This window comes from Alternaria novae-zelandiae (assembly GCF_023758075.1).
Source record: "Alternaria novae-zelandiae strain BMP 2774 chromosome Unknown scaffold_5, whole genome shotgun sequence".
Taxonomy (NCBI): domain Eukaryota; kingdom Fungi; phylum Ascomycota; class Dothideomycetes; order Pleosporales; family Pleosporaceae; genus Alternaria; species Alternaria novae-zelandiae.
Window position 1 is genome coordinate 1,621,073 of NW_026056965.1, and position 22,803 is coordinate 1,643,875.

At 34.7% G+C, this 22,803-nt stretch overlaps 2 protein-coding genes across 2 annotated transcripts; both read left to right on the forward strand.

Moving 5' to 3' along the window:
- Positions 1-854: 854 nt before the first annotated feature.
- J4E88_003543 (uncharacterized protein) lies at positions 855-1,472 on the forward strand (the record flags this gene model as incomplete). Its single annotated transcript, XM_049397193.1, has 2 exons — positions 855-860; positions 885-1,472. The coding sequence occupies 2 exons, from the start codon at positions 855-857 to the stop codon at positions 1,470-1,472; spliced, it is 594 nt and encodes a 197-aa protein (XP_049257535.1).
- A 4,167-nt stretch (positions 1,473-5,639) lies between these two features.
- On the forward strand, positions 5,640-6,342 carry J4E88_003544 (uncharacterized protein; the record flags this gene model as incomplete). The annotated part of the gene is made up of 2 exons (XM_049397194.1): positions 5,640-6,051; positions 6,149-6,342. 2 exons carry the CDS (start codon positions 5,640-5,642, stop codon positions 6,340-6,342), a joined length of 606 nt encoding a protein of 201 aa, XP_049257536.1.
- Between the last annotated feature and the right edge of the window lie 16,461 nt (positions 6,343-22,803).

Sequence of the window (22,803 nt, forward strand, 5' to 3'; positions counted from 1 at the left end):
TGACTAGCGAGCGGTACATCGCATGCAAGGTAATCGGTGCCTCTGCTGTAGCTCAGCCTTCTGGTCCGACATCAGCCTTGTCTGTGTTGGTGCACCTATTGCCAACCCGAATGACTCGAACCATCTCAGCAACAAGATGCATCGAGCGCAACCTATCAAGTCGCTACACCTCATCTTCCACCACGTTCGCTCTCTTCCAAGACGCGCGACGATGCTGCAACTTGTTAGGCTTTGTTCAAGGCTCGCAAGTTTCTTTCCCGCACCAGGCTGTACGCCAGTCGATAACACCGCAATAGAGAAGCCCACATCCCGCAGCTTCTCGACGATGACTTGTATCACAGGTCGCATGAGCATGTCATTGCGCCTGGCGATGATTCTATTGGTTGTGCGAAAGAAAAGAGTTGTTCTTGGGCATCAAGAGTGCGTCGATTGGGGGCCGTTTCGCTGTGGGATACCACAGCCATGCGCCACTTCGCATCGTGATTCGCAACACTCAGACCAGGCTGCATTTGACGTACGTTACATGGAATATAGGCTTGTTGCGCGTCTTTATAAAGGCATGCCTCCTGCACTTGCTGACGGCTGCCCACTTGTCCTGCCTGCTTCAGCTCTAGATCGCAACACTTTGCCTCGTACCGAAAGAGCCGCGCAAAAACATCTCCAACATGTCTGGAGACTTCTACTATCCCGTCGTTCCACTCTATGTCAATGTCAATGACAAGGTGGAGGTGTCGTGGTGGTCAACGTTTGCCGAACGACTGCAGTTCTGGTGCTATGAGACCGACGACAACCCAGATCTAGGTTACAGTGCGGCCCTCACAACATATCTCCAAGTTAATGTTTGACCTGACAAGATGTTAGTATACGAGTACGACATTCCGCAGAATGGCACTCAAGATCTGTCGCTGCCAATGCTGGAGCAGGACGTGAAAGATTGGAGCGATCCTGTCTCTTGCGGTATCAAGTTCTATGAGAGAGGTGGAACCACGAGTGTCTTTGCCGCTTCAGTCACCATAACCTCCGTTGCGACTCAGCCCGCGTCAATCTTCGCTTCAGCGTCGACCGTCACGTACGAGCGCACCACGACAAGCGCGTCCGCCTCGGGCACTGCATCAACCCCCGTCAACACAGGCATTACAGCACCGCCAACCGTGACGCCCACCAATCCAGTCGTCACCACAACCACGAGCGACAGTGCTGGTCTATCCACAGGCGCAAAGGCCGGCATCGGCGCCGGCATTGGTGTTTCCGCAGTGCTTGTCGCGGCGGCTGCCTATCTGTTCTATCGCAACCACCGCAAGCTGAAAGACCTCAACTCACGACTTAGCTACCAATCTCAAGCGGAGCAGTTCAACAAGCCTCCGGGTGTTGCGGTCGCGCCTCATGGAAGCAATGGATACGAGAGGTCGTACAGCGAGGCTACGATGTCGCATGTTCATTCTTCGCCGCAGGCGCCGGTACAGCTCTCATAGGCGTGTGCTCGGGGCGAGACCGGTGCTAGTGTTGCGCGCCGCGCTCTCAAGAGATCTTGATTAGTTTCGCGGTTATAGTATCACTATATACTCTCTCTTTCAATTGCCCCACCTGCATATTTCTGAAGGTCATGACTGGAGAACGGAAGCGGAAAGTGTAGTCAACTCGACTGGGATTTCTCTTGCCCGTCTTCAGAAGTGTGTCTGGACCCACACGAAGCGACAGCAGCCCTGCTCAACCATCATCTCCGACTTCCCAACCCCCGCAACGTGCGTGCCCAAGGTTCCCCTCAGAAAGACCCAGGCTCGAGCGCGAGGCCCAGAAGCCTTGTCTGGATCGCTGTGCTTCCGAAACCCGCCAATTGGCGATGATGCCAAGTATATGGCGCAGCCCATGTGAGGTGGCCACCACCCGCGTTTTCGGCTACGGCTCAGCCTCACAGAAGCAATCTTGAGCTCCCCTCAACAACAAACGTCCAAAATGACCCTCGCGCCGATTTCCCTGGACTCACAATGTGATGAACTCCAGATCCCTAGATCAGCGGCGTCTACCAGCTTGACGATGCGCGACACCGCCCCGACTTCTCTCCGCGTGCCCAGGCTTGCGGCATAATATTCCGCATCGTGCTCTATCGTGGACCCACTCCACATAATGGCAACGACAGAATAAGGCATGCCGACTCCTTGTGGCTTCAACATGGCGTACCTCTCCATTTGTTATCGCGAAAAAGGAACTTGCTTGCATATCAGTTAGCGTGCTAAATGGGGGCCGTTTCGCTACACTGCGCTCTCAGCCTCACGCCACTTCGCCTCGGGATTCGCGCGCTATCGATCGAGGCTGCAAAAGAGCTACTGGCAATAAAGCTAGGAACATGCAAGGTAGAGATAGGCAGAGTGCTGGCTTCTACAAAGCTGCAGCAGTAGCAGCACCTATGCACAACGACCTTTCTGTTGTTCCGTTTGACTCCCCACTTTCTCTATCTCTATCTTTCGTATAGCTCGCGTCACCGACAGTGTCCGGATATGTCAGGCGCCTTCAACTATCCGCGCGAGGAGCATCATGTGGTCCTCAATGTCGATGACTCAGTGGTGGTAGACTGGTGGTCGACCTTTGCGAACACACTCGTGATCCAATGCTACGAACGAGGCGATATCGAAGCAGGGGACGAAGAAAGTGAGATCCACCACAGCCTCTCTTATCATCGCAGCTCCGCTAACATGGAATGAAGGCTTCAGCATAGTCATCAATCAGAACGGAACCGAAGCATGGTCGCCAATCTACCTGTCCCGACGATTCGATGACTGGTCTCTTCCCGCAGGGTGTGTGCTTTCGATGGAAGAAGCGGGCGCCGGTAATATCGGAGGTGCGACGATAGGCGTTACGTCAGCCACTTCTTCTCAAGCTGCATCGATATTCGCTTTGTCTTCGACCGTAGCGTTGAACAGCGAGTCATCGTCTTCGCCAACGCCAATGCAAATACCAATGACGATGTCATCTACGACCGCGGTCTCGAGCCCTGCTAGTACAGTACCGTCGACTCCTTCGACACCCACACCCACACCCACAGGGCCTATCGATGTTCCCACAACAGGTGCAGATAGCAGCGGCGGCTCATCGACTGGCGCAAAGGCTGGTATCGGTGCTGGTGTCGCGGTGGGCGCGTTACTTGTGGCAGCAGCGGCATTCCTGTTCTACCGTCGTCATCGCAAGACGAAAGACATGGAGGCGAGAATGAGTTATCAACCCGAAGCTGAAGCGCAGCAGTACGAGAAGCCACCTGGTGTTGCGGTGGCACATCACGCAGTCGACCGGGACACAAAGCCATACAACAGTGCACCGACTTGGTCGCAGGAACTTCCTTCGCCACATGTACCGCCGTCGGAGCTTGCGTCTACTCGATGAGAATGCGAGGGCTTGGGGTACAACAAGGAGGAATGTATTTGATCTGCTATACGACGGCATTATGGAACTACTGAGTTGCGGGACGAAGAATGAGAAGGGCAAAGGGAAGAACATACCACACACGCTCGCGTTACAATCTCAATAGTACCGATAGACTCGATACGTATCACTCACCAGATCAATGGCATGCTCTCGGCCCTGCGCCTTAATCTCAGCCTCCAACTGAGTCGCTCTGAGCTTCTGCTGCGCGTTCATATTGCAACGCTGTGTCGCTTGATCCATGCGCTGCTGTACCTCGATTGGTCGACATGGAGGAAAGACGTATCGCGGTAAGGGCCCACGCTCCGGCCAGACATTGTAAACCCGCAGCGCGTTGTTCAACCCAGGGACCACAAAGATGCCGTCGGGATGCGCCGCGCAACTGAATCCAATCCAATCTGTGAATCCGGCCAAGCTGAGCAGAGGCATACCGCCGTATGGTAGCTGCGGCGCGCCCGGATTGCGCGTCACGACCTTGTGATCGAAGAAGAAGCCTTCCATCACGTTCTTGAACTCATAGTCTGCCATGTCTTCTTTCGCGAACATGCCGCCATGGGTAAGACTTCTCTTCCCTACCGTCAAAACACGGGAGAGTCAGCAGTCGCTCTCGCGCAACGCAGGTACAACAGCGCCCTTCACCCAAAGTCAGCGGAGCACTCACATATGTTGTCAGAGTCCGGGCAGCGCGATACCTCCGCGAAGCTCGAGAACGCCTCTGGCGTTATGTATCCGGTGCCTCTAGGATCAAGGTTCGCGAAGAACTGCTTCATCAACGCTTCGAACGCGGGTGTAGGCAATCCGTTCGTGTAGAACATGTGTTCGGTCCAGCCTGATGGTGGAGGCACCGGCTGCTGAGGCCGGGGAGGGAGCGGAGGCGGAGCACCGTACATGGCCAGTGAGTGACAATGGCGCGCGAAAGTGGGTGTCGCTGCGCGTTTGTCGCGCGACAGCGATGCGTTCGTGATGCGATACAAGGTGCCGCTGCCACGAGCCCCAAAGTCCAGGATGATTTCGCAGTTCAGCGAGGAAGAGGAGAAAGGCGGGGCAGGACAGCTGCCAGCATGGCCAAAACACGATGTTCAGCTGAGAAGCCCTTCCTGATTACGCGCCTGGCAAGCGAGTGGCGCATCTCGTCAACTTCAACGACGAGCGAACCCGTTATATTCTGACCCATGAACAGCATTGCGTGAATGCTTGAAGTTTCTTGACTGACAACACAAGCCCGACACCACCCAAAGCCGAAGGTACTTTATTGTAGTAGAAGGGAAGGTGGTGAGTCTTCGATTGGTTGGCATGCGGCAGCTCGCTTGGCCGCTGTCAAACCTGGGCAGAGCCCTTGGCGCCGGACATTTACGATACACAACCTCCTCCACCTCGACACGACAATGTAGAGATCGTCTTCTAAGGTTTCTCACGGCAGAGCTGACATGTTTGCGATCTGCATGACAGATCGCTGTGGCTGAACGCCACGGGAAACATATTCGCTCACGTTCCGCAAACGTGCTCAAATCCGCGCAGGCAGCATTGTCGTGATGCTGAATGTAAGCCTCCCGCACGAGCACTCTCTTACGCCCGGCGAGGGAGTTCCTGCAGGTTCTTACCCTCGTTCGCTTCAATTGAGCGAATTCTTCGTCCCGTCTCCTCTTCTTTTTCTTCGGCTTGTCTGCCGCGCCCGCCCAGACTCAAAGGATCATGGCGGCTAGGGCGAGACTGGAGATGGCGCTGTTGTAGAATAGACGTAGGAAAGTGACGAAACGCCTGTGCGCAGCGAGCGCAAGGATATAAGAACTCTTTCGCAGTACCCTGTTCGCTACGTGCTCAGCAAGTGTTAAGAATCGGAGGTTACTCAGCATCACATACGCCGACTGTGTCTTAGCTCGTTCGCAGGACTCACGATACATCATGAATCTCAGATTCTTTGGACAGGTTGTGGCGCTCGCCTCCTGTTTGCTGCCCTCCGCGGTGTGTCAAGCAGGAAACAGCTCATCGCCCGTCTTCACACCCGAGCTCAACACCATGCGTACCCTCTCCGTCGGATTCGTACGTATATCTTCGCAAGTCATAGACCTCATGCGCTTACCTTTTCCAGGTCATCTTTCCCGGGTTTGAGCTCCTGGATGTTTTTGGCCCCATGGAGATGCTGACCATTGTATGAACCCAACGATACTCACAGTCCTCGTGTCTCAGCGCTGACAGCGTCCATGTAGCTCTCGGCCTTCAACAAGATGACCCTCTCCATCATCGCCGAAGAGACTGGTCTCGTGCCCGCTGGCATGCAACCATACGGCCCTGACGACTACAGCATGCCGCCAACCGACTTCGGCCACGTCATCGCACCTCGCATCGAAGCGACCCACAACTTCAAGAACGCGCCGGCGCTCGATATCCTCTTCGTTCCCGGTGGGCTCGGCGTTGTGACCCTAGACCAAAACAACGACACTGGGGTGGCAGACTTTGTCAAGATGCGCCTCGCTTCGCTCGAGTACCTGGTCGGCGTAAGCTTCGGCGTAGCGACGCTTGCGAACGCTGGTGTGCTCGACGGCAAGAAGGCGACAACGAACAAGTCTGGGTGGGCGTGGATAACGGAGCGCGGACCGAACGTGACGTGGGTGCCGCAAGCGCGCTGGGTCGAGGACGGTACTATCTGGACTACGTCGGGAACCGCGTCTAGTATGTGCAACCGGAAGGACCGCATCGCGGAGGCGTCGACGGCGCGATTGCTGACATGACAAAGGTCTCGATGCGACATACGCCCTCTTGAGCAGATTCTACGGCGCACAACCGCTCAACTACCTGCTCAACGTGATTGAGTATGCGCCGCACCTGGACCCTGCCTGGGACCCGTACGCGACGACATTCAACGTCCCCGGTTCGCACAACTCGTCCTCGCAGGGTTGCGTCAACCCTGTCCCGATGCCTATGCGATAAGCAAGTATGTCGGGGAGTGTTTGTGTTCGCGTCGCGTTCGCGAGAGTTCAACACAGTCGCGACGCGTTCGCAAGAGATTGTTACAGTCGCCACGGTGTCTTAAGGTTAAGACGATGTACTAGAGCCGCAGGACTTGAGTTTTGCGCGATAACGCGAATATTAGTTATACACTTTAGAAGTAGATAAAATCTATATAATTAAATCTATTAAGATAAACTCTATTATTTATTACTACTTTAATAATTTTTTTCTATTAGTAAACTAATAACTCTTTAGTAAAAGCTAGTCTTTCTAAGAGAATATCTTAGAGCTACTAAGTCTAAGTAATTTTTAGTAGAGGTAATAAGTACTAATAAAAAGTAAAACGTAAATCTAAAGTAGTAGCTCTAAGTCTTATAGATTAAATCTATAATTTCTATTTAATTAGATTTAGTATAGTATTAGATAAGAAACTTTAAAGCTCTATTTATAATACTTTTTATTTCTATAATATAGTATTTTATAAGTAATATAGTTTTAACTTATAATATATTTATTATACTATACTATATTTAAAACTATTTATATCTAAACTTTTTACTTTACTTTATAAAGTTATATTATAATTACTTATAATAATTATAATTTTAGTATTAAAGTTAGAAAGTAGTTATAATTATATAATTATAAATACTATAGTGTAATAAAATATTAGATAAAAATAGAAGATATTTAATCTATAATTAGTAGAATAGAAAAGTAAAGTAAGTAGTAATAAGTAATAAGTATAGTATTTTTATCTTAGAAAGCTTTTTTTATCTTAAAAAGCTATTAGAGTACTTATTCTTCTTCTAATTATATAATCTAATTAGATAACTAATTACTATACTATATTTTTCTCTTTAGCTTTCTATTAGAGTTAACTCTATTATATATAAAGTAATATTATATATAACACTAGAATACTCTATTACTATATTATAGCTTCTAGAGCTATAGCTTTTTATATTCTACTATAAAGTATATAGATTTTATTTTAAGTCTAAATAATTTTCTTTTTAGTTTATTTATTAAACTATATATTATCTATATTATAAGATAATCTATCTATACTAATATAAGTATAAATATCTTTATTTTATAAATATCTAGCTACTAAAAATAGTACTTTATACTTATAGCTCTTTTTACTCTATACTAAGAATAATATATTCTATATACTTATAAAGATTAACTAGTAGTATAGAACTATATTCTTTATACTAAAGCTATTATTCTACTACTAAATTTATATTATCTTTATATATATAAGCTATTTTCTTTTTCTTATATTTATAAAATATTAATCTAGAATTAAGTATATTCTTTAACTATCTACTAGTTTCTTTAAGTAGAATATATAGCGTAAATTATAGTTTAAAGTAGTAAGTACTAATAAGTAAAAAAAGTAATAAATATATAATTCTTTTAGCGCGTTCTTAATAACTACTTATTTTAGCTTATAGTTATAAATTACACTAAATAGCTAACTATATTAGAATTCTAACTTCTATACCTAAAGGCTGTAAAAACTAGTTAAAGCGTTTATTCTACACTAGACCTAAAATAGTATAGCGTATAGTAAAAGGCTCTACTCTACTAGTAAAAGGCTTCTAAATTACAGTGTTAGGCTATATAATAATATTATAATAAGCTATAAAAAGGCTCTAAATAATACTATATAGCGTAAGGCTCTAGTAAAAGGCTTCTACGTTCTAGTAAAAGATAGGTAGAATATACTAAAAGACTATACTAAAAGGCTATATTAAAAGGCTGTATTAAAAAGCTACTATATCTAAGTAAAAGGTGTCTAAGGTATAGCTACGCTGCGTAACAAAGAACGTAATAGTAACTAATAATCTAATAGTCTACCTAAAAAGGCACTAGCAAAAGGCTTATTACGTATAGGTTTTCTTCTATATAATATAGTAAATCTCTCTTCTACCTAAGAAGCTAGGTGTATAACATTACGCATAGTCTATTCTATTCTAGAGATATATAAGGTAGCTATCTTATATCTATTATCTTTTGTCTTAGATAACTCTAGACTTAGATAGCCTAATCTATCTACTTAAATAAAAGCTTAGAGTCTAAGTTAGGTCTATTCTACTTCTATAGTTCTGTATACTATAATATATTATTACTAGTAACACTAGTCTTATTAGTATTATCTATCTATATTCTTTAGCCTATAACTTCTATAGTTTATTTTACAGCGCTAGCTTATATAGCACTCTATTAACTACGCTATACTAGTTCTAATAATAGTACCTACGTTATAGCCTATTACTTCTTATTCTCTATATATATTATATTTTTAAGTCTACTTTACGTAGTGTATATTACGTGCAACGTTATATTGTAGAGCACTTTTTATTACGTAGTTACCTTCTTTAGTCTCTATCTATACTCTACTCTCTACCTTTATTACTATTACTAGCTACGTCTATACTATCTACGCTTCTATAATTATCTAAATTACGTATCTCTACTATTTAAAAAGACTACAACCTATTCTCTACTAGCTCTATTAGTAACTCTACTAAATAGTTTTCTAGGTTACTTTTATAGATTATCTTAAGAAATAGCTACTTAGAAGAAAGTTCTTTTTGTATATAGCTTATAAGTAATAGTTCTACTACTTTATAAAGACTACTAATATTATTATTATATTAGGTAACTATCTCTATCTAGTTTTCTAGTCTTAGAATTAGCTTCTACTCTATAAATAAATTTAGAATAGACGCTTTTAGTAGTAGTGTAAAGATGCTAGAACTAAACTTTTACTTTAGTATCTACTAACGCTTTTTATATTCTAAGTACTAGTTCTAGTTATAATACTTAGCTATATACTTAATCTATATTAACTTCTTATCTACGTTGCTACTAATCTTATAGAAGAGTTATTCTCTAGTAACTATTACTACGCTCTGCTCTCTTATGCTTATAAGCTTCTTCTATCTTCTTAGAATATTCTCTAGCTATTTATATTCTAAGTAAAGAGTAGATATTACCTATTAATACTATATATTACCTATAATTCCTATAGTTTTGCTACAACGTATAGTTACTAGCAGCGTATAAAAACTCTGTATCTTACTAGTAGACAGCGCTCTCTTAGAACGCCTACTTTCTTACTATAAAAGAATAAGCTTACTAGTCTATAAATTAGAAATAACATCTATTCTCTATATTATTTATAGCTCTACTCTATATACTAGAGCTAGCACTATAGTATTTGTAGTTGTAAATAGTTATTTTCTACTTCTAGCTACCTCTCTTTATATTTCTAACACTACTCTCTATTCTTTTAAACTTTCTACTATTATAACTATCTTTATATAGTTTATTATTTTAGCTACCTTACTTACGCTAATCTTCTCTAACTATCTTATAAAGTTATAGTACTTAATCTTATAGTTTAAATATATAATCTTATTCTATTATACTACTACTAAGTCTTGCGTACTAGTAATAGTTTCTACTAGCGCGTAGTTTAACTATTTCTTTAATTATTAATTAACCTACTTTATTATTATTTTCTTTCTTATTTACTTTAATAGCTAATCTAACTCTTTCTTATTAGATAAGGCGTCTTTATTTAACTATAGGTTATTATAAGCGTAGTTAATAAACTACACTAAGCGCTTTTTTACAACGCGCTAATAGAGCTACTATATAGTATTCTCTAGCGTATACGTAATAAATAACTATATACTCTCTACTATATCTAGAAGAATATAATAGACTGCGTTGTTTAGTTCTACGTATTAGTAGGTCTCTTACACTACTTTACTTATGTTTTTATTCTTCTAGAGCACGTTAGGTGTAATTTCTAGTCTTTTAGTTACTATTACGTAGTTTTTACTATCTTTACTTTAAACTCTAGAAGCTTTAAATAAAGATAGAGATGTAGGCTATTTTTATTTAGCGTAACGTAGTAGTAGGTCTCTTTAGTCTAAATACTACTTTCGCGCGCCTATTTAGTCTATAGATTTAGAAATATATAAGAATAAAAACTCTTTTTAGGCCTTTTTTCTTTCTCTATTTTATTTTATCTTAATCTACTACTATATTCTTACCTATATCTATCTATTAGTATATCTTTTCTTAACTATATCTTCTAAATTAATATAACTAATAGGCTTATTATTTACCTAACGCACTAGTGTATTATACTCTCTAAAGCTATTAAGAAGTATCTTTAGAGGTATTATTTTAAAAATGTCTAATCTAAGAATTACGCTATTATATAGTAGAAGGCACTAAACCTTATTTATATATCTAGCTTTAAGAAAGACTATATAGATTTCTTCTTTATAAAGCTAGATAGCTTTTCTCTTAACTCTATTTAGTATCTCTCTATATATCTAGCGCTAGCGTATACTATCTATTCTAATTCTACCTATATCTACTCTAAGAAGAGTAGAGACTATAATATAAAGAATTATCTACGCTCTTAATACTAGATAAGTTTTAGCGTTAACTCTACTATAGTGTCTAACTTCTAAATAGTTATTTAAGATACTTACGCTTAGCGTTACTTCTAAAGTATTCTAAGCAAAGTTAATAGCCTAAATCTATTACGCTACTTTAAGGTTCTTCTCTCTCTTTTATTACGCAAGAATAACACGCGTTAATCTAGTAGTGCCTCTAACTCTAGGTTACCTATTACGCCTGCTACCTTAGCTTATATTAAACTTCTACTAGATAGAAATAACGCTGCTTATTATCTTACTACGTAGTTTATATCTACTAATATATTTATAGAATAGTAGTAGAAGAACTAGCTAGGTACTATACTCTATAAGCCTACTATTAAGACTAGCCTCTAGCTTAGTAGCACTAAGTTTCTTAATATACTTTCTATAAGCTAGAATAAAGAACTTACTACTATTACTATTTCTACTAAAAAAAGTAAGCCTATACTCTTCTTTCTTTATAATTATACTAAGAGTATAGTATATATATAGTAGAATACTACTCTACGCGTCTTATAGTATGCGCGTATCTAGGTAATATAAAAAGATACTTATTATATTCTACTCTACCTACTTAAAGCCTACTAGAACCTTTTTATATTATATATATTACTACTATAAAAGATCTTTATATTCTTCTTCTGCACTCTTATTAATAGCTAGCCTTATTCTTTATAACTTACTATATACTCTAATTAGTAGAAGACTTAGAATAGTATTATTACTACGTTACGTAACTACTATAGCGTCTACTCTATAGTATATATAAACTATATATATACTACGCTAGACACTATAAAAAACCTCTATTATTACTTCTAGCTATCTCTTATTACGTAGATATACGTTAGTAATAAATTTAAGTCTTCTCTTATTATTATAACTAGCTTTCTTATTCTCTTTAAAGAGAAGCGTACTTTGTATAAGGTCTATAACTTTACTATAAATATTATAGCTCTTAAGAAGATAGTCTAACTTATAAGTATTTAATATTTTTATAAATATTTTACTTAGCCTACTTTAAACATAATATAGGTCTTACTTAATAACGCTATAATAGAGAAGAAGGCGCTTAAGTTTATTAATAAGTCTACCTCTTCTAAAGTACTTTATACTAATATAAAAGAAATAAATTACGTCTTAGCTATATTATTCTAGTAGTAGGTATAGAATTACTTTATAATAGAGTTTAATACTCTAATAGGCGCGCTTATCTACACTACGCGTATTCTAAGTAACTTCTATTATAGTAATAACTTAGATACCTTTATTAGTTAGAATAGTAAAGAGGTTATACTAAAAGAGTTCTGCACTACGCTTAATTTCTTTAGTAATATAGTCTATAACGTAGAGGTTAAGACGTTTACTCTCTTGTGCTAATTAGCCTCTATACTAATATTAGACTAACTACTATCTATACTCTAGAAGTAGCTTATAGAGAATTCTAGAGATAAGATAGTAGACTATAGCCTCTTTTCTTATAAGTCTACACTACTTAAAGTAGAAGCTAACTTTATTAAGAACTAGCACTTAGCTACTATATAATAGAGCTAGAAAGTACTTATTATAAACTTTATTAACTCTTATTAAATTAAGCAGTACTATAACCTTACCTAACGCTTTCTTAACCTACTTCTTAGCCTAGTCTATTTTACTAGTAGATAACTAGTATAAGGCACTAAACTTCTTAGCATTTACTATAAAAATCTATCTAATAGTATACTTTGTAACGTGTTTCTCTATAATAGTCTTATTACTATTATTCTCTAATATTACAAAAGGTATAACTATAATAAGTCTATTAAGATTATCTATTAATTTTTACCTAAGGTAGTTAGTTATTTACTTATATAGTACCTTTAGCTTATTTATTCTTTCTATACGCTTATTCTCTTTCTTACTCTAGATAATATTTAGAATCTTTACTTATAATAAGCTATAAGTAGTCTACTTTAGTCTAACGTTAAAGATAAGTAGTCTATTACCTTCTAGCGCTTTTATACTATTGTTACTATATATATAGAGAAATATATAGGTATATAAATTAATATTAGTACTATACGCTATTTTATTATTACCTTTAGAAGAAAAGTAGATAGTAAATATGCTAAGTTAACCTAAGAAAACGTTAATAAAATAGTAGATAACTAAGAGGCTAAAAATTACAAGATATAGGCTAGGCACTTAGTAAGAATAAGAGCTATTATCTACTTCTAAAGCATTATTATAGTATTTAATAAGAAGTTTAAGAAGGCTTATAGATAGTATAAAGTATTTATAAAATAGTATAAGGCTCTTAGATTCTTTAATAATAATAAATTAGATAACATTATTAGAGACCTATTTACTCTCTTAGCTAACTATATAGAACGTAACGCGCTGTAGTTATAGCTACTTCTTTACGCAAACTTTAGCTCTAACACTAAGTTCTACTCTAGATAAGAGGCTATTATTTACGCTATTATATATAGTAACACTATTATTACTTATATTATAAGTATAGGTACTAGTAAAAGTCTTACGTTTCTTCTTCTCTATTATTAGTATTACTATAGCTAAAGTGTAATTATTATCTTTCTTACTATATTATAACAGAACCTTATAGCCTAGTACAAAAAGTATTCTATCTCTACTATAGTTTAGTAGAATAGCTATTATAATAAATTAGCTTCTATTATTCTTACTACGCTAGAGTGCCTTAGTAAACTAGCCTTTATAGATATATTACACTACTTATAATATATAACTAAGCGTCTACTAAAGAGAATTATTATAGATAAGTTTTACTATATACTTCTAAAGAACTATAAGTACTAGCGTTACTTTCTTAAACTAGGTAAGATTACTCTCTTTAGCGTGTAACTAACTTTTCTATCTATAACTATTTCTATCTACTACTAGGCTACTACTTTTTAACGTATATACCTATCTCTCTAAACTATTCTATTTTATAAGTCTACTAACTATTCTAAGTTATTCTAGTAAGTTTACTTAGTTTAACTTAATAAGAAGAATAATTAGCCTATACTAGCTAAGTCTATCTATAGATAGGTAAAGAAGCTTAGAAAGACTTTAGTGTATGTTCTACTTATAGAGAAAGCTTATAGTCTTAGTTAAGCCTTAGGTTATAATATATATATAGCTAAGATATTAATAGACCTGCGTTAGTGCGTATAAGCGTTATTTTCTATAAGCGCTAATAGTATTCTTATTACTATGTCTGCGTTTCTAGTAGGTATTAATATTAATAATATCTAATGCGTCTTGTAGGTTAGATTATCTAACTACTTTATTAACTTAGTGTAGAGTAGTAGATAAGCTAGTTATAATAAAAGGCTTACTATTATTTATATTCTTTATTTCTCTACTCTATTAAGTTACTATTACTATAAAGCCTCTAACGCTAATTACGTAACTATTAATATATTTATATAACTAAATATAAAATATTCTATATATTACTATAGTGTTCTAGTAGAGTACTTTAATAGTTTTGTTAATTAGTACTTCTATTAAGAGAAGAAAGAATTATATAACGTTTACTATAATTACTAAAAGAACGCTATACTAGCGTTCTCTACTTCTAAGCCTACTATTACGTTCTTACTTTCTATCTTTATAGTAACCTAAACTAAGCGCTAAGTAGATAAGAAACTTACGTTGCCTAGTAAAGATTCTCTTACGTTATCTCTCTACGCCTATAAACTCTCTAGTAGCTATCTCTACTAGTAAGGTCTATATAACACTAACTATAGTTATTCTATTAGGTTCTCTAGTATTTCTTATATCTACTTCTCTAGTCTACGTAAGAAGCGCGTTATATCTACTTTCTCTACTACCTACACTACGCTTAGTTATTCTATAGCTATAACTAGTTCTACTACTAACTCTTTAGAATACTACTATTATATTATAAAGTAATAGTAGAAGTTAGCGTTTAACTACGCTACTATATTATAGAAAAATAGAGATTATACTTATCTTTTTAATAAAGAGTTCTCTACTATATAGTAATTCTAGATTAATACGTATATGCTTTACTTTACTAATAGCCTAGATTACCTCTATATATACTATAACTAGTGCTTTATTAGAAAGCTTATAAGACACTACTAAACTAGTAAGATAGAAGAGAAATAGAGAAAGAGTATATATTTTTAGTATATAATACTAATAAACTTCTATCTAAAGTGCACTAATATAGGTAACTACATAAATTAGTACGCTATTATAGATACGTAAGTTATACTATAGAAATGCGCTAGTGTATAGCGTAAATAAGTATGCTATATATAATAAGTTAGGCTATTATTTAACTTAGAAAACGCTATAGACTTCTAGACGTATTTTAGTAAGATAGTTTACTATAGAAATAACTATAAGGTTAATTATCTATTACTAGATTTAAACTAGATTATGTATACGTTCTTTCTAAATAGATATAACCTCTAGCTCTTATTAGCTAATAAGCCTAGCGCACTCTAACTATTGTTTTTGTTTTCTTATTTCTCTATAGCTACTATACTATTTTAAGCTATCTATAGTTATAGTCTATACTATTTATACTAACGCTCTCTTACTACCTTTATAAATATAGTTTATTTTACCTATAAGAGCTTATATTTAGATAGATACGCGTAGTAAAGTTAACTTAAGTTATCTCTAGAAAGTCTATACCTACGTCTAATATATTAAGTAAAGATAGGTAGAAAAAGCTTATCTACTATTATCTTTAACGCAACGCTCTTAGCGTTGTAAGATAGTGTCTATCTAAGAGTTTATTCTAGGCTAGTTTCTTCTATATAAATAAGGCTAGGCGCTATTAGCTATGTATTAACTACTATTATAGAACTCTATAGGTAGGTAGACTTTCTATAAAGAGTAGCTTATTCTCTACTAGAGCACTATAGTAAATACGTTGCTACAGCCTAATCTATAAGAGTAGGCATTTTTTTAGAGGCGTAAGATTCTTAATACTCTAATATATAGCACGTATAGTAGATAATTACGTTTTACTTTACTACGTTTAGCTAGTATAGTTATCTATATCTTTACTACTAAGATTACTTATTTATTTCTACTTTTATTCTATATATACCTAGTATACTCTATAGCTCTATTTTCTCTACTTTCTCTTTTATCTATTATACTCTTTATAGTCTAGCGTTCTATAAGCACTATACTAGCGCTTCTACTAGTACCTTACGCTAGTAAATATTATTATATAGCTAGCGTTTATCTATTCTTTTAGTATCTTCTTTTTCTTTTATAGTATCTCTTCTTACTATACCTTTACTTTATAGTACCTACTAAACTACTTTTTCTATCTAATACTCTTAGAGGCCCTCTATCTTTACAGCGTCTACCTTTTACTTTTACTTAGTCTATTCTAGTCTATAATCTTATAGACGTTAACTCTACTCTTCTTTTACTAAGTTCTCTAGTAGTTTATCTATACCTGCTTTATTATATACGCTGCCTCTACTATTATTATAGCCTCTTTTTCTTCTATTATTCTACTATCTACCTAGCTACTAGTACGCGTCTAAGAAGATCTTATTAAAAATAATTTAGAAGATAGTACTAGTAATGTAGAGTCTATTACGCGTGTACTAGTTATTAGATTATCTTTTCTCTACTTCTACGCTACTACTAGATTTTATAAGTTAGAGAAGATCTACGCTATTTAGTTCTAGATTATCTTATTACTATATTTTAGAGTTAGCGCTAACTAGTTATAGACTAAGGCTAATAAGCTATAACTTTTTTATAATTATATTATAGCATACGTAAAGTAACGTAGCTATCTACCTAGCTACTATATATTATTAGTTAAACTAATTCTTATATAGGCGCGCGCTATAATACGTTAAGATAGTAATACTATTATTAACTCTACTTCTACCTACACTAAAGAGTAGACTACTATTTACTAGGTAGCTTATTTTATCTTCTTTGTATAAAATACATTATTTAATTCTATAAATCTATACTTCTTTTATTAATATATTCTAGCTTAGTTCTATAATAACTATACCTATAGTATCTTTATATATTTTTATAAGAAGAACGTAAACTAGATATTATAGTATAAGCGTAGAGATAAGGCTAAGTAGAACGCTACTATAGTAAGCTTTTCTACTCTCTTTCTTATCTTGTCTAAGCTATCTCTTTATATACTAGGCGCTTCTACTTACTCTTAATATATTATTAATATATATTCTAACTTTATCTACTTTACTAGTATATATAAACTTATAACTATAAAAGGCACTAATATTACTAAGAACTCTATCTACGCGTTATTCTATCTTATAGAAGATAGCCTAGACGCTAGACCTATACTAATTAGTTCTAAGTATCTTGCGTATATTAACTATAATACCTCTATAGACTAGATTAATAATAGTATAATTAATATAAAAAACTATAGCATAGATCTTATTATCTAATAAATTCTTACTCTAAAAGTAGAGTTACCTAAAATAGTATAGATTATAATTAAGAATCTCTAGGTATTTACTAAAGACTATAATATCTAGTTTATTAAATACCTCTAGGCTCTTATTACTACTAGTAAAGAGCTTCTAGATTCTACTACTAGACCTCTGCCTACTATAGCTAAGAATACTAAAAACTTTAAAGCCTATTACTATTATATTCTAAGAAGAGCTGCTAGCTACACTAAGAGCGCTATTCTACTTAGCAAGACAATAGAAATAGCTATCTCTACTACTAGATTAGGCCTAAGTAATAATAGTAAATTTATATTTTTAATTAACTATATAACTTATATAATTACCTAAGAAGATAATAAGCGCTCTAATTAGAAAGATAATTTAGAAAGTGCTAGTATTACTAGATAGTCTTACTCTCTTATTTCTATAGACTTAAGTAATAAAGTCTAGCGTAACTAGTAGAAGTACGCGCTAGCTGTCTTTACTCTATAGATAGTCTTAGCTAATATATACTAGAAGACACTTACTACACTTTATATCTAATAGCGTTTCTAGCCTATTATTTCTAGTTAGACTAGCTTATTATTATTATAGACGTAGATAGTTTCTGCTACAAAAGCGCTAAGAATACTCTTCTACTACCTAGCAACTAGTAAAGATAAGCGCAGTATTCTAATAGGTTAGAGTACTAGCCTAAGTAAATCTAGTACTACTACTACTATTCTAATTAGAGTAAGTGCCTCTTCTCTTTCTTCTTTCTATAGCCTATAGTGTCTACTAGTATAGAGTAGGCTCTATAGTCTATCTCTACTTAGAGTATTATACTATACGCTATTTATTAATTACAGCCTACTCTAACCTAAGCTTATATAAAGTAGGCTATATTATAAGCTTTATCTTCTCTATAGTCTACTAATCTATATATAGTTAAATAATTACTACGCTCTTAATATAAATACTTTTTACTAAGAATAAAAGTAGAAAGAGCTTAAAGTGTATTATAAAAAGTACTTACTATAACTTATTATATAGAGTATAGACACTTATCTTATTAAGTAAGCTACTAAGAATATTATAAACTTTTCTACTACCTTCTAAGTCTACATTTACTATAATAGCTATAATAAGTTCTCCTCTACTACTAAATATAAGAATATTAAGGTTCTTACTAAGATAATAAATATTTACTAGAAACTATTTATAGAGAAGAATATCTTAAAGCGCGCTACTATTATTATTATAAGTAAGAGTACTCTAGCTACTTATTATAGTTCTATAGCTATATATAAGTACTTCTAAAACACTATAGATAAGGCTAGTCTACTAGAAGAGCTCTTCTACTCTAAAGACTTTTCTAATACCCTCTATAGCTATATTAGTATTATAGTTATAGATAAGGTATATAATATTAGTAGTGTAGAGACAGACGCGTAGACAGTTTTCTACTATAGTAGTAAAACTAGTAATATAATAATAGTCTAAATAGCTATTAGGCTTAAGAGTTAGTGCGCTAGAGAAAGCTAGGTCTAAACAGCGTTTAGATAAGAACAACAACTATATACATATACATAATATAATTAACTATATTAAGTACCTATTCTAATAGAGATACTTTTAATTACTCTACTATATATAGTAACTAACTAAAACTTAATCTATTTAGCCTTCTACCTTAGAAAGGCTACGCGCTACCTTTAAGTGCGCATTTTACCTACTAAAGGCTTATTAGAATAATAGTTTAACTAGGCTTTAGAAAAGACACAATTATTACGTAATATAATAGAATAAGTAATAGGTAAGTATATAAAATAGAGAATAAGATAATATATAGAATAGTATACCTAAGAGACGCGTAGAAGCAAACTACAAGCTATAGAAACCTAATAGTATAGATACCTAAGAAGTAGACGCACTAAGAGACTTCTAACAACACAAATAATTAGATAATAATAACTACTACTTAGGCTAATAGATAATATAGCTATAGTAGCGCTGCGCTAAGTAATACAAAGAGCTAAACAAGAGGTTTAGACTAGGCTAATTACCTCTTAGATAGCTATATAGATAGAAAATAATATAATAGAAAGTATACAGCTGTATTATTCTACTAAGAATAAATAACAAGATCTAAGAAAGGTTAGAAGAGCTAACGTAGTAGATTTTAACTCTAGTATAGCTAGAAAGAAAGAGGCTAAATAATAAGATAGTAGTAGAAAGCTATTATAGTATATAAAAAAAATAGTAATAGCTCTTCTAGTAAAGAATACCTAACTTTGTTAGTAAGTAAATAGTTAAACCTAATTAACAGCACTTATATATTTAACATTTACACTAGCTATTATACTATTTATAATACTTATATACTACCTTATATAAATAAGTAAGAGTTAATCTAATAAGACTAAGGTTAATAAATAATCTAAGTTAGTTACTAAAGCCTCTTTAAAAGCCTAGTTTACTAAATAACTATTTTTACCTCTCTAAACTAAGCCTATAAAACCTAAAGTAATACCTACGTTATTCTAGAAGAATATTAAAATACTAGATATTCTAGAGTTCTTAAGCACTACTAGCTAGCAGCCTTAGGTACAACCTCTAGTATAACTCTAGAATAATAATATAGTAAAGCTTCTTTAGATAATAGCTTAGTCTCTCTAGTAGCTAGATAATCGCCCTCTAGTCTATTCTACCTAGCTTTCTCTATACCTATTAGAGATAGTTCTAGTGTTTAATAGAACTAATATTACTACGTTTCTTAAGCGTTTTAAGAACATATTAAAGTACTACAAGTTTATAGATAAGATAAAGATTAATTACCTTTTAGCGCACTATAAACCTAAGTAGAAAGTAATTATCTAAGCCTTAAATAAATATTCTAACGCTCTAGTTACTAAATTCTAGAAGAAGTTTAGAGAAGCTCTTAGAAAACTCTTTTATACTAATAACAAAGACTAATAGAAAGCTTAGGCTAAGTACTTTAAGTACTAGCTTCTCTAGTGCTAAGCAAGGTCTAATCTAAATATTAAGAAGTATCTATAGAAGTTTTAGATTTGCAGTAAGCGCTATATTAAAGCATTAACTATTAATAAAGATTACTAAAGTTTCTACCTAGTTAAGAGACTACTCTTTAGGTATACTATAAAGATACTTAATAAGTTTAGTTTAAAGACTAATAACCTAAAGGTATTTAACTACACTAAGATTAGTAACTACCTTACTACCTATCTAGAGATAGAGAAAGAAGCTTATATACTTAACCCTTCTAAAGTAGTTAAAGAGATTATTCTAGAAGTTAAATTTAACCTAGCGCAGCTAATAGCCTATTAGCAACCTTAGTAACTAGCACTAACTCTCTAAGATAACTATACGCAGGCTTTCTAGCTACCTAAGCTTAACGTTCTACTCTAAGATAAGCTACTTAGGCTCTATGCCTTCTAGTCTTCTCTAGAAAAAGTACCTACTAATATAGAGGTAGATAACTTAGTTAACAAGATACTTAACCTAAAGATTAATTATGCTAGCCTAGAGATAGAACTATAGAAGATCTAGTAGATCTACTATAAAACTAAACTTATAAATAACTCTAATATACGTAGTAAAGTAGACTATTAAGCTAATAAACGCGCGAACTACCTAAAAGCGTACCTACTCTAAGGCTAGAGGTAATTCTAGCTAAATAACTAGTATTAACTTTAGTAGTAGTAGTAATATAGTAGTTACTAATAGAACACTAGTTAGACTTTCTGCAACAACTTCTAAGGCTTTTAGAATCTAGAAACTAGATATAATTAAGGCACTATAAATAGATAGGCTCTTAGAGTAACTATAAATTATTAGGTATATAATAAGAGTAATTATTATAAGTAGAACTACCTAACTCTTTAAGTGTATATAGATAAGAGCTAGCTTTATATAGATAAATAGAATATACTTTAGTAGAGTACGCTAGAGAATCTCTAGAGCTATATTAATAATCTAGGCTAAAGACTATAGGCTAAGAGTATTTTAGCTAAGATTAAGCAATAATTTCTAAAGAAGAATATTAACTCTCTTATAGTTAACGCCTAGTTTAGTAACCTAAAGGCTCTAATTAGTGTAGAGAATAATACTATTTTAGTTTAGCTTATACTAGACTCTACTAGAAGCCTCTAAGTAGATAACATAGAATAATTCTAGAAGCTTTTAAGTATCTTTGCTAAAGACAAATTAGACTACTACCTACGTCTAGTAAACCTAAATTAATGTAATAACACTATTGTAGCTATAACTATTTCTAGAGTATTCTTAGAACCTAAGAAGGTAGTATCTTATAATTCTTCTAAGGTTTAGAAGAAAATAATACTACAAAAACCTAGTAATAATTACATCTCTTATCTCTAAGGTTATAAGAATAGAATAGAATACTCTTTAAGCTATTAGACGCTAAATAAGAAGAAAGTTATTTAATTTAGTAAAAAAAATAATCTTATATAACTAGATAACAGAGTATCTAGAATACTATAAGAATAATTAGAACTAAAGCCTAAGATAACTAATAAGTAACTAAGAAAGCGCAAGATTGTTAATAAGCTTAAGCCTAATGCATAGGCTATAATCTATAGTATTCTAGGCACTTTAATCTCTCTTTAGATTAGTACTCTTCTTAGTAATATGCCTAAAGTCTATAAGACGCTGTTTAACTCTAACTATATAAATAAGAAGCTAGATAAGTTTAAAGTTAATATTATTAAGACGTTAGAGTAATAGGCTAGATAAGAGAAGCTATAAGAAGAGAAAGAAAAATAGAAGTTTAATAAGCTCTTAGGCGCTGTAGTTAATACAATTACTCTTAGTACTCTCTCTAACTACATACTAGTAGAAGTAGAAGCTAGTAGAGTAGTTAACTACTATAGTCTAAAGATAGAATACTAGACTAACTAGAAGATTAGCTATGTGTAACAGCATATTATTATAGATTAAGACTAAGAGTACAACTCTAAAGATGTAGATTATAACTACCTAAGAGATAATTAAGCATATAACTAACTAATAGGTATTAAGCACTTACGTTAAGACTGCCTAAAGGTCTCTATTAATATTAGAGAGAACTCTTTTCTCTACCTCTTAGACTTAGGCGCTAAGCTAAACACTATTAAGAGAGAAGTAGCTAAGAGAGCTATATTACTAATTATATTACTACTAGGCAGTATAAAGGCTGCTTAGATAGTTACTATAAATAGAAGTATAGTAAGCTTTGTAGATATTATCTAGAGTGTCTCTATTATTATAGAGTAGATTAAAGTCTAAATAAACTTCTTTATTATAGAATTCTGCACTAATCTAATTATTCTAGGTAACTCTTTTCTAATAGACGCTTAGGCACGTATTAAGTATATAACTAATAGATTAACGTACTATTATATCTTTAGCGCAGACAGCTAAGCTAATACAAGATTTATATATACTAGAAGTAATAAGCTTATAGCTTCTAGTCTTTATACTAGATCTACGTTAGAAAAAGATAT